This window comes from Entelurus aequoreus, linkage group LG13 (assembly GCF_033978785.1).
Source record: "Entelurus aequoreus isolate RoL-2023_Sb linkage group LG13, RoL_Eaeq_v1.1, whole genome shotgun sequence".
NCBI classification, from domain to species: domain Eukaryota; kingdom Metazoa; phylum Chordata; class Actinopteri; order Syngnathiformes; family Syngnathidae; genus Entelurus; species Entelurus aequoreus.
In genome coordinates, this window is record NC_084743.1 from 19,252,015 (window position 1) to 19,265,211 (window position 13,197).

The window sequence follows — 13,197 nt, forward strand, 5'->3', positions numbered from 1 at the left end:
ACCTCTGCCTCTGTTTCACTTTATGTTGCTGGTAAATAATATGGTTGTAGTAGTAGGCTAAAGTTAAATTATTTAGTATGCACTAATTAAAGGGGCAGAGCTTTAAGAGACATTTTAGCTTTTATATTTTATAAGATATATTTTTTGTAAGAACCACAATTAATAAATATATTTCAGTGAATAACTTATTGTTCAAATCTGTATATAAATATGTACATAAAGTGTTGTAATTATATTGTAAAATGGATGGATGGATGGATGGATGGATGGACGTTTAAAACAAAACTGTTATTATTAATTAGTAAGTATACATTTTTTGAGCCTTTTTAGAGAAAATCATATCATTGTAGTAAATTATGCAAATTACTCGATGTCATGTGACCACGCCCATATCCACGCCCATATCCACGCCCCCACCGCCACAGGTATCTTGGCAGTTTATGGGAAACACTGGAAGAATAATAAAGGGATAAGTTTGGCCTCCAGCACCTTAGTTTTCGAGAAATGTGACCCCCAAAACAATTGACCGGTGGATGGATGAGTACCACTGATCCACTGTATCCTCTTCCAGTACGCTGGCATTGAAGCCGGAGTTCAGAACATTCACGAGTTATCTAGTATTTAGGTAGTATTCAAGGAGGAAGGTAAATGAGGTGGGTTACATTTTTTTGCAGAGAATGAAGAGAACATGCGCCACTGAAAGAGAAAGGATGAACGACAGGATGAAGGGGCAACCACAAGGTGGTTACTGGGGACCGATGAGTAGATGAAAGGAGGTAAAAACGCCAAGCGCAGGAAAGGGAAGGGTGGAGCAGATAAAAGTGCTTATACAAGCGCTTTAATTACATCACACACATGCACACACACACACACAATGTCGGAAACTCTGTATCAAGCCCAACTGAAGAGAAGAAGCCATAGGCCAAATGTGCTCTTTAAATACCAGAACCAATATTTAAGAGGTCACTGAGAAGATGTGGTTGTCTGATGGGAGGAACCCGCACTGTGAACAGCCAAGTCATAAAGAAATCACAAGAGGGAGTCATTTGCATTTTACACAGACTCACAAATTAACTGGAAACGAGCCAGGCCTCCGCCTGTCTGGACCATCGCAATTCATATCAGATATACTTTGAATTTTTCATGTTGCAATTATGGGGAGCTGGACCTCTGTGGCTTTAGCAAAGACTTTATAATGTGGAAATATTCCGCTTGATGATATTGATAATGAGGATGGTAAAAATGACGTATCAATAATTGCATGGCTTCGAGGAAAATCAATCACTGTAAAAGTCGTCGTTTCATAGTTATTTGTGCTTGTTTAAACTGAGGAGTTCATAAAATATGGATTTTTTTAAATGAAACTGGCTATGAAACACCAAAAACATGAATGGCTATAAATGTCTGTCAGGACATTTCAACAACCATTATGACTTCTAGTTGGAATATTTAAAAACGGTCAACATCGCATTAGTGAAATCTTTAATTTAAGGCCAAAGACAGTGCAAGTAAAAGAAAGGGCATGTACTGCTGCTCTTCTTTTTGCATATGTTATGCAGTAATGTGCCAAAAATACTGCAGAAATATTTGTAGTTATCAACATGTGTACTAAACCAAAATGTAAAGTAACAGTGGCTATTAATTGCTTCAATGTTTGATTGATTGATTGAGACTTTGATTAGTAGGTTGCACAGTGAAGTACATATTCCGTACAATTGACCACTAAATGGTAACACCCGAATAAGTTTTTCAACTTGTTTAAGTCGGGGTCCACTTAAATTGATTCATGATACAGATATATACTATCATATATACCTGTACTATCATCATAATACAGTCATCACACAAGATAATCAAAATTGAATTATTTACATTATTTACAATCAGGGGTGTGGAGGGGGGGGGGGGGGGGTAGGATATGGACATCAAGTAGTGAACATAGAGAGAGAGAGAGAGAGAGAGAGAGAGAGAGAGAGAGAGAGAGAGAGAGAGAGAGAGAGAGAGAGAGAGAGAGAGATCGGAAGGCATAAGAAAAAGTATCTGCATTTGATTGTTTACATTTGATTATTAGCAATCCGGGGAGGGTGTTAGTTTAGGGTTGTAGCTGCCTGGAGGTGAACTTTTATTGCGGTTTTGAAGGAGGATAGAGATGCCCTTTCTTTTATACCTATTGGGAGTGCATTCCACATTGATGTGGCATAGAAAGAGAATGAGTTAAGACCTTTATTAGTTCGGAATCTGGGTTTAACGTGGTTAGTGGAGCTCCCCCTGGTGTTGTGGTTATGGCGGTCATTTACGTTAAGGAAGTAGTTTGACATGTACTTCGGTATCAGGGAGGTGTAGCGGATTTTATAGACTTGGCTCAGTGCAAGTTGTCATTTTGCATGATGGAGTTGTGCTTTATTTGTACAAGATTATCACTGGAGAAACATAAAAACACTGAAGTAACTGTTTCCCAACATGAATTATAGGCCTTCCTTGATATGATCAATATGAGACATTTGTTGATACTGCCTGATTTTCCAATTCAATTAATGATGTCATAAACGAGCCGTCGAACACAGCTTCCCGTATTTTTGATGAAACAGAAAAATGTGGGTGTGTGGAACCTTTTCAGAGTAATCATTCGCCATACAGCAATAGATGATATCTGTATTACCTGACCGCTCCTATGTTAGCTTCCTCTCTTTGTTCATTATGTATATTTTCTGCTGGATCTACTCTTTATTTTATGCTGCCCTTTTTTTTGCTGCAGCTGATGCATATACTGTAATATTGAACATGGTAATTGGGATTTGTTATATATTGTATATATTATATAAAAATATAATATAATATAATAATCAGTATATATTACATACTGTATATATAATATGTAAATATTACATTAATGTTATATTTTATATTGCTACAACGGTACATTTTTAGTCTACTTTATACGTGCATTATCCTTTCCATCCTTACACTTTCCATCATTTGTAACTGAGCTACTGTGTGGAACAATTTCCTTTGTGGATCAATAAAGTTTGTCTAAGTCTAAGCCTAAAGGAGACTGAAAATATGGTTGCAATGTTACTCGCTGTGCTAGCATGACAAACATTCCGTGTTACGTATCTTTACCTAATCACTAGGCCACCTACTCAGTGGCCTAGTGGTGTCCGCCCTGAGATCGGTAGGTCGTGAGTTCAAACCCCGGCCGAGTCATACCAAAGACTAAAAAAATGGGACCCATTACCTCCCTGATTGGCACTCAGCATCAAGGGTTGGAATTGGGGGTTAAATCACCAAAAATTATTCCCGGGCGCGGCCACCACTGCTGCTCACTGCTCCCCTCACCTCTCAGGGGGTCAAATGCAGAGGATACATTTCACCACACTTAGTGTGTGTGTGACAATCATTGGTACTTTAACTTTAACTTTTAATGTTAATGCTACTTAGTACCATGTCGTACTACCACAAACAATATACCGGTAGTTGTCATACATACAACTTGGTTTATATCTTTAGAATTTGAAATAATTACGGTACAAAAGGCAAATCCGAAAAGTGATGTACAGATAAAAGTGTTTCATTGATTGTATAAGTTTGATGCAAAGTGAATTAGTCCCCATTTGAGTCTCCAGTTCTCACTGCTTTCAAAATGTGTGTACACAGCTCAAGAGTTAGTGTGCAGGTACTGTACACACATTCCATCTATCCATCCACATTCCTCCCGCCAAATTTGTAGAAACGACAACACTGATGTAAGAAGTAAAGTATGGTATTTTCAGGCCCTGTTTGTGCATACGCAACCTTTATGAGCTAAATCCCTGATTGACAGGTGAGTTGGTTATGTAGAGCAGTGTTTTTCAACCTTTTTTGAGACAAGGCACATTTTTTTCATTGAAAAAATCCAGAGGCAAACCACTAGCGGAAAACTTTAAAAAAAATGAAACTCAGTTGACAGTTTCAAATAAATTTGTATTTAAAAGGTTGTTTTCTTATATATCATTTTCATACAGTCTGGAAGGCCAATATTGCACTACAACTGCATTGGCAAAAACTAAAAAAAATATATAATCAAGGTAAATATGTCTTTAAAAAAAAAAAAAAAATTGGACAGTCATAACTTTATTTACAGACATAATAAACAAGTTCTTCTGCATTATCCAGAATGACTTCCGTTAACAGCGTTTGGTTACTTTGCTGCATTGTGTTTACTCTTCAGAGCAATTCAGCCTTGAACAAACAGATAAACTGACTTTGTTAGCACGAGTTGAATGCATGTGTTTAGTCTACATGTATATTTGAATGAGCAACAGTAGTAATCTGTTGTCCCTGGTTGGTGAAAACACTTAAAAGAAATGTCCAGGAATCATCAACCACATTTATTTCAGCAGACACTGTGAAGGTCAGGTGCTATTGTACAATTAAATGAAAATTGTACCCTCAGTCATACATTATTGTTTGATATATTCATGTTGTCCTTTTAGTTAACAGACCTGTTGAACCCAGCTGTCAATCAGGAATTTAATTCATAAAAGTTGCATATGCACAAATGAGGCCTGAAAATACTGTGCATTACTTTTCACCTCAAAATTAAATTTTTAACTTTTTTTTTTTTAAATGGCGGTAGAATGTGCGTACAGTACCTGCACACCAACTTTTGAGCTTTGAAAGCAGTGAGAACCGGAGACTCAAATGGGGATGTGATAAATAAAGTCACATGACTAACACATAATTCACTTTGCAACAAACCTAACCGACTTGTTCTCTTGAAGGGGAACTGCACTTTTGGGGGAATTTGGCCTATCGTTCAAAATCATTGTGTAAGACAAAAACACATATGTTTTCTATTTTTTTAGTAAATAATAACAGTAAATAAATGCGATCAAAAGTCAGTTTACAGTGGAGCCTCTGTGAGTCGCTCTATTCTGCCTATAAAAGCCATTAAAAAACATCCAAACACCTGCATGAAGGTTTTATATACATGATGTAAGTATATATGTAATGGAGTAATAGCCACATTTATAATGCTATCTAATATTTACATATTTTGCTCATTTCAAGCGTAGGCGGCACATTGATTTCAAGGTTTTTTATCCCACAACATCACCGATTATTACTCACTGCAGACTTCACGAGAGCCACCAAACATAATAAAACATCACTTACTGAACAAGGTCTGCTGTCATTAGGATGCCGACTGATAGAATCTTCTTGTATTCCCGTTTAGCTGAAGAATGACTCATAATCCTCGCAAAGAAAAGGGGGATGGAACCAAGTGTCTTTCCATGTCGTTCTCGCCATTTACGGGTCTAAATTGGCTGTCAAAGTGTACCAACTTGTCGGAATACATCCTCATCCTTGTACTATCCAGGTGAGAGGCATGATTTATGATCGACAATAAACTTCTACAAGACTGAACAACTTAAGCTGTACATCAAGCAAGAATGGGAAATAATTCCACCTGAAAAGCTTCAAAAATTGGTCTCCTCAGTTCCCAAACGTTTACTGAGTGTTGTTAAAAGGAAAGGCCATGTAACACAGTGGTAAAAATGCCCCTGTGCCAACTTTTTGCACTGTGTTGCTGCCATTAAATTCTAAGTTAATGATTACTTGCAAAAAAAATGTTTCTCAGTTCGAACATTAAATATCTTGTCTTTGCAGTCTATTCTTGAAAAGGATTTGCAAATTATTGTATTCTGTTTTTATTTACGAAATACACAACGTGCCAACTTCACTGGTTTTGGGTTATAGCAACAAAGTTTAAATGAACATTCTCAGGGTCACGGTACCTGTTCCAGGAGTTTTCTGTATCTCTGTGTGGCTTGTTGGATGAGATCCTTCACCGTCCATCCCTCCTTGCAGGGCACGACCACACCTGTCTGCCCAAACGTGACTGTCACCTTCATTGCAGGACTCTTTATTTAGTCGTAGTGGATGTAAACCTCCACTTCCTTGTAGACTGGCACACTGGAAGCCTAAATAAATGAAGCAAACACATGTCAACAAAGAGCGGGGAGGCGCTAGTTGAAACTGAGGCACAAATGCTAGTATTCATCCATCCATTTTCTACCGCTTGTCCCTTTTTGGGGTCGCGGGGGGTGCTGGAGCCTATCTCAGCTTCATTCGGGGCACAAAACATGCCGAAAAAGAAGCAAAACTGTGGCCCTCAAACCGAGGTACGGACCGTAGCGTGGGTTACTTGTAGCGTTGCACATCTAGTAAACACAATCACAAATACAAAATGACAGTTGTCAGCTGTTAGCCAAAATTATCATGATCAAATATGGCGGAAATGTCTGTTAAAAGATACTGCAATACTAAATAGTAGGGATGCAATGGTACTCGATGTCATTCTGCACGGGAAAATGTTCCTTAAATAAAAAATGATGATATTAATCAAGATCGGATGATATAAAAAAAAGAATTTGTGATCTTTTTTTGTTGCCATATCGCCCAGCCCTACTTTTTTTTGTATTATTATTATTATTAAATCAACATAAAAATCACAAGATACACTTACAATTAGTGCACCAACCCAAAAAACCTCCCTCCCCCATTCACACTCATTCACACAAAAGGGTTTTTTCCTTCTGTTATTAATATTCTGGTTCCTACAATATATATCGATACAGTCTGCAAGGGATACAGACCGTGAAGCACACACAAACCTAGCGTCTTTCCATTTACAGTAATACACCGTTAAAAACAAAAACCGTAGATTTTACTGTCAAAAACTGGCAGCTCAGTTAACAGAATTTTAATTCCAGAAAAACAGTAGTATTTTTTTTTTTATTTACAGTAATATGCTGTAAAGAACAACATAAAATGTATTGTCATTTTTATTAATTTAACGGGTAGTTTGCTGTAAAGTTAAGTATTTTTATTTAGACAAAACCATGTTTGGAAAGTACTGTGATGAGGTGGCGACTTGTCCAGGGTGTACCTCGCCTTCCGCCCGAATGCAGATGAGATAGGCTCCAGCGACCCCCCTGTGACCACAAAAGGGACAAGCGGTAGAAAATGGATGGATGGATGCTGTAAAGAACAACATAAATTGTATGGTCATTTTTATTAATTTAATGGGTAGTTTGCTGTAAAGTTAAGTATTTTTATTTAGACAAAACCATGTTTGGAAAGTACTGTGATGAGGTGGCGACTTGTCCAGGGTGTACCCCGCCTTCCACCCAAATGCAGCTGAGATAGGCTCCAGCACCCCCCGCGACCCCAAAAGGGACAAGTGGTAGAAAACGGATGGATGGATGTTTGGAAAGTATGATAATATACTGTAATATTTGTTGCAATATTGGATGCTATTTAAAATGTATGCAATTTCAAGTATTATCACTGTCTGCACAACAGAGGGCGGGCCAAATATTTTGTAACTAGGGCCCCAGAATAATGTAACAATTTTGTCCAACATATTTTAAAAATCTGTTTAAAAAAAACAAAAAAACTTTATTACTTTATTTACCTTTTTTTTCTTTTTTTTTTCTTTTTTACAAATAATGACTTTATATTTTGTTTAAAAAGTTTAAAATGTATGCAATTTTAAGTATTACATATATTTTTTCTATCAAAATGAAAACCTAACCTTTAACAGTTAATTTTACTCATTTTCATTAATTACTAGTTTCTATGTAACCGATTTTATTTTATTTTAGTTTCTTTTTTGTTCAAGAAAATGTTTTTTTTATTTATTTATTTAAAAAAACTAAAAGGACATTATCTTCACCAGACCAGGTTGTCAATGAAATTAGATTGTTTAAAGCAGTGTTTTTCAACCTTTTTTGAGCCAAGGCACATTTTTTGCGTTGAAAAAATCCGGAAGCACACCACCAGCAGAAATCAGTAAAAAACTAAACTCAGTTCACAGTAAAAAGTCGTTGTCGCAATTGTTGGGTATGACTGTAAACCATAACCAAGCATGCATCACTAGAGCTCTCGTCTCAAAGTAGGTGTACTGTCACCACCTGTCACATCACGCCCTGACTTATTTGAAGTTTTTTGCTGTTTTCCTGTGTGTAGTGTTTTAGTTCTTGTCTTGCGCTCCTATTTTGGTGGCTTTTTCTCTTTTTTTGGTATTTTCCTGTAGCAGTTTCATGTTTTTCTTTGAGCGATATTTCCCGCATCTACTTTGTTTTAGCAATCAAGAATATTTCAGTTGTTTTCATCCTTCTTTGTGGGGACATTGTTGATTGTCATGTCATGTTTGGATGTACATTGTGGACGCCGTCTTTGCTCCACAGTAAGTTTTTGCTGTCATCCAGCATTCTGTTTTTGTTTACTTTGTAGCCAATTCAGTTTTAGTTTCGTTCTGCATAGCCTTCCGTAAGCTTCAATGCCTTTTCTTAGGGGCACTCACCTTTTGTTTATTTTTGGTTTAAGCATAAGACACCTTTTTAGCTTCACTCTGCCTCCCGCTGTTTCCGACATTTACAAAGCAATTAGATACCGGCTGCCACCTACTGATATGGAAGAGTATTACAAGGTTACTCTGCCGAGCTCTAGACAGCATCGACACTCAACAACAACACATCATTTGCAGACTATAATTACTGGTTTGCAAGAAATGTTTTTAACCCAAATAGGTGAAATTAGATCATCTCCCACGGCACATCAAAATGTATCTCACGGCACACTAGTGTGCCGCGGCAAAGTGGTTGAAAAACACTGGTACAGATTATGTCCAGGTCGGACTCAGCAACACACACCTTCATTTATGTCCACTCAAATTACGGAACACAACAACAGTTTGCATATAATCTATAAACAAAATTACATTTTCAAAATAAGCATTTATGTACAGTCCAAATTACGTCCAGGTCGGACTCAGCAACACACACCTTCATTTATGTACGCTCAAATTAGGGAACACAACAACAGATTGCATATAATCTATAAACAACATTAACATTTCAAAATAAGCATTTGAGGACTTTTTTTAATGGTTTTTGGCATCATTATTGGTTTCAACCATATCCCTTTCTAAAGTAAAAAAACACTGAATAAATGTTTTAAAGAATGTAATAAAGTTAACGTGCCAATGATTGTCACACACACACTAGGTGCGGTGAAATTATCCTCTGCATTTGACCCATCCCCACAGGGGATCACACCTCACTCCTACCCACTTCTCCAAAGTGGGCTGGCTCAGGGTGGAGGACAGAGTAAAACAACTTTCACTGAGCCTAGTCTATAAAATTTCCTACACCTCCCTGACACCGAAGTACATGTCAAACTACTTCCATAACGTAAATGACCGCCATAACCACAACACCAAGGGGAGCTCCACAAACCACGTTAAACCCAGATTCCAATCTAACAAAGGTCTTAACTCGTTCTCCTTCTATGCCACATCAATATGGAATGCACTCCCAACAGGTGTAAAAGTGCATCTCTATCCTCCTTCAAAACCGCACTGAAAGAACACCTCCAGGCAACTACAACCCTAGCCTAACCCCCTCCCCCCACCACATCCCACCTCCCCGGATTGTAAATAATCAAATGTATATACTTGTTCTTATGCTTTCTGAGCTCACTATGTTCAACGCTCGCTGTACATATCCTACCAAGTCAGACCTACACTGTTACAATGTACATTTCTCAGATGATGCAATTTTTGATGACTGAAGTGCTGATAGCAACCAAACCAAACCATTAATTAACGCACTGCAGCCTCATAGACAGACAGACAGACACAAACGCACAGTCTCACACGCACTCACGCATGCATACAAACGCCAATCAGAAGTGCACAGTGTGTTCCCAGGTGCAGCCCACACCTATCAGTTTATGGTTTGCGTAAAGGCTAACTTGTTATTTTCCTTTGTAATCTCTACCTATTTGAGCCTATGGTGCTGTTAAGTTATTGTTATATATATATTATATTCCTGGCTCTGAATTTGTTCATTTCTATTTTTATGTTTTTGTGCATTATTTGTTGCCGTCATCATTAAACGAACAGGTTACTCATCAGTTACTCAGCACTTGAGTAGTTTTTTCACAACATACTTTTTACTTTTACTCAGGTAAATATTTGGGTGACTACTCCTTACTTTTACTTGAGTAATAAAACTCTAAAGCAGTGGTTCTTAACCTTGTTGGAGGTACCGAACCCCACCAGTTTCATACGAGCATTCACCGAACCCTTCTTTAGTGAAAAATAAAATGTTTTTTTTTCTCAAATTCAAGACAGTTATGGTTTTTTTACTGGTGCACAAAATTAACCGTGCATGACCATCATCGTGTTCAAAGAACAAAACCAACACAGTGCATTAAAGGCCTACTGAAAGCCACTACTACCGACCACGCAGTCTGATAGTTTATATATCAATGATGAAATCTTAACATTGCAACACATGCCAATACGGCCGGGTTAACTTACAAAGTGCAATTTTTAAATTCCCGCCACACTTCCGGTTGAAAAACTCCTTTGGATATGATTTATGCGCGTGACGTCACAAAATCCACGGAAGTGGTTGTACCCCATCGACCCGATACAGAAACCTCTAGTTTTCTTCGACAAAATTCCACAGTATTCTGGACATCTGTGTTGGTGAATCTTTTGCAATTTGTTTAATGAACTATGGAGGCTGCAAAGAAGAATGTTGTAGGTGGGATCGATCGGTGTATTAGCGGCTAAGTACAATACTTACAGCAACACAACAAGGACTACTTACTACGCCTAGCCTATGCTTGCCGCCAAACCCACGGATGAAGTCCTTCGTCGCGCCGTCGATCGCTGGAACGCAGGTGAGCACGGCTGTTGATGGGACGATGAGGGCTGGCTGGCGTAGGTGGAACGCTAATGTTTTTATCATAGTTCTGTGAGGTCCGGTTGCTAAGTTGCTAAATTAGCCTTAGCGTTGTTAGCAACAGCATTGTTAAGCCTTACCAGGCTGAGAATTTTTAACCGTGTAGTTACATGTACATGGTTTAATAGTATTGTTGATCTTCTGTCTATCCTTCCAGTCAGGGGTTTATTTCTTTTGTTTCTATCTTCATCCATCTCAGTGGCCTAGTGGTTAGAGTGTCCGCCCTGAGATCGGTAGGTTGGAGTTCAAATCCCAGCCGAGTCATACCAAAGATTGGCACTCAGCAACAAAGGGTTGGAGTTGGGGGTTAAATCACCAAAATGATTCCCGGGCACGGCGCCACTGCTCCCCAAGGGGATGGGACAAATGCAGAGGACAAATTTCACCACATCTAAGTGTGTGTGTGACAATCATTGGTACTTTAATCTTTAATTTGAGAGCGATGCTATCACGTTAGCTCAGTAGCTAAGTGTGTCACCGATGTATTGTTGTGGAGATAAAAGTCACTTTAAATGTCTATTTCGCGTGCTCGACTCTCATTTTCAAGAGGATATAGTATCCGAGGTGGTTTAAAATACAAATCCGTGATCCACAATAGAAAAAGGAGAGAGTCCAATGAGCCAGCTTGGACCTAAGTTACGGTCAGAGCGAAAAAAGATACGTCCATCACTGCCTCTCGAGTCATTCACTGTAACGTTCCTCATCTACGAATCTTTCATCCTCGCTCAAATTAATGGGGTAATCGTCGCTTTGTCGCTCCGAATCTCTCGCTCCATCGTAAACAACGGGGAATTGTGAGGAATACTAGCTCCTGTGACGTCACGCTACTTCCGGTACAGGCAAGGCTTTTTTTTATCAGCGAGCAAAAGTTGCGAACTTTATCGTCGATTTTCTCTACTAAATCCTTTCAGCAAAAATATGGCAATATCGCGAAATGACCAAGTATGACACATAGAATGGATCTGCTATTCCCGTTTGAATAAAAAAAAATCATTTCAGTAGGCCTTCAACTCACAACAAATTATACACCTGCGAATCAAATGGAATATTAGAGGGAACATTGTTTGAGGGTATCCATAATACGGCGATAGGGAGAAGTTTTTATTTACACGATGAGTCGGGTGTGTCTTGACCTCCGCGGCGGAGGCTCCGCCGAACCCCTGAGGCCGACTCACCGAACCCCTAGGGTTCGATCGAACCCAGGTTAAGAACCACTGCTCTAAAGTAACAGTACAATTTCTGGCTTCTCTACCCACCTCTGCGACCTACCGATCTCAGGGCGGGCACTCTAACCACAAGGCCACTGAGCAGGTGAATATCTGTTTTTTGGCCCAGGCCTACTTGACCCGCAGCCCTATATCACCACTGACTGTGGAAATGTGCATGTTTTCTTCAGGCAGTCGTCTTCATAAATCTCATTGGAACGCCACCAAACAAAGGCTCCAGCATCATCACCTTGTCCAATGCAGAGTCTGATTCACCATTCATCCACTTGCATTTCCCTTACCCCACTACAACCTTGTTTTTGGTTTGTTTTTACACATTTACGACGGCTTTAGTTTCGCTTTTCTGTATTTATTGTAACCACGATCTTGCCTTGACAAAGCTGTTGTCATCTGCTGTCACTTAGCTACATTAGCTCTGCAGCGTTACTAGTTTGTACTCGCATTCCGTTACTAGGAAGAAGACGGCGCTCTCCTGTCCACTATTTGACGTCCATATGTTACAAACAAAAATGTCGCGTTTTAGCAGTTAGCAGCCCGACTCCCCAGCTAGCTTACTTTAGCCACCTTAGCAGAAGTTTGGAGGGAGGGATGGAGGAGTCGCTCAGGCATCATTCCACAACTTTCCCCCTCTCGTGTTTCCTTTCCGCAGGCCCCCTCGCCGTCACTTCATCGCCGACGAGACCCAGTCGCTGTTTTCTCCTCGCTAGAAACTGGAAACGAGGCGAAACAATGTTAACAAAAACTGCCCCCCCACCCCAAAAAAAAAAAAAAGTTTGGAGATTCCTTCAGACGCTCACTCCTGGCCAGTTCCTGACCAGCCGTCTGCGACTTTCTTAAAGAGACAGTACGCCAGTGTTTTTCAAACTTTTTTTTTTTTTGAGCCAAGGCGTATTTTTTTCATTGAAAAATACGGAGGCACACCACCAGCAGAAACGTTAAAAAATGAAACTCCACCAGGTTGTTCTTTTTTTTTTTTAAGTACGTTGTTGTTTTCCTGTTTGTGTGCTTTAGTTCCTGTCTTGCGCTTTTATTTTGGTGGCTTTTCCTGTTTTGTTGGTGTTTTCCTGTAGCAGCTTCACACCGTCCTTTAAGTGCTATTGCCTGACCTGCTTTTTTGATTGATTGATTGACTGATTGATTGCAACTTAACGTTAATCAATTCATGGTAC

At 39.1% G+C, this 13,197-nt stretch overlaps 1 protein-coding gene across 2 annotated transcripts in view; it reads right to left on the minus strand.

The window, feature by feature from the left end:
* pard3bb (par-3 family cell polarity regulator beta b) overlaps positions 1-12,822 on the minus strand; it is a 422,709-nt gene extending 409,887 nt beyond the window's left edge. Inside the window, exons 1-2 of one of the 2 annotated variants that reach the window (XM_062067536.1) lie at positions 12,593-12,822; positions 5,778-5,963 (exon numbers count right to left, since the gene is read on the minus strand). In XM_062067536.1, the coding sequence (XP_061923520.1) occupies positions 5,778-5,894 (117 nt within the window). In that variant the 5' untranslated portion in view covers positions 5,895-5,963; positions 12,593-12,822. Of the gene's footprint in view, positions 1-5,777; positions 5,964-12,583 lie in introns of both variants that reach the window. The other variant, XM_062067535.1, reaches the window with a different exon arrangement.
* Positions 12,823-13,197: the final 375 nt, after the last annotated feature.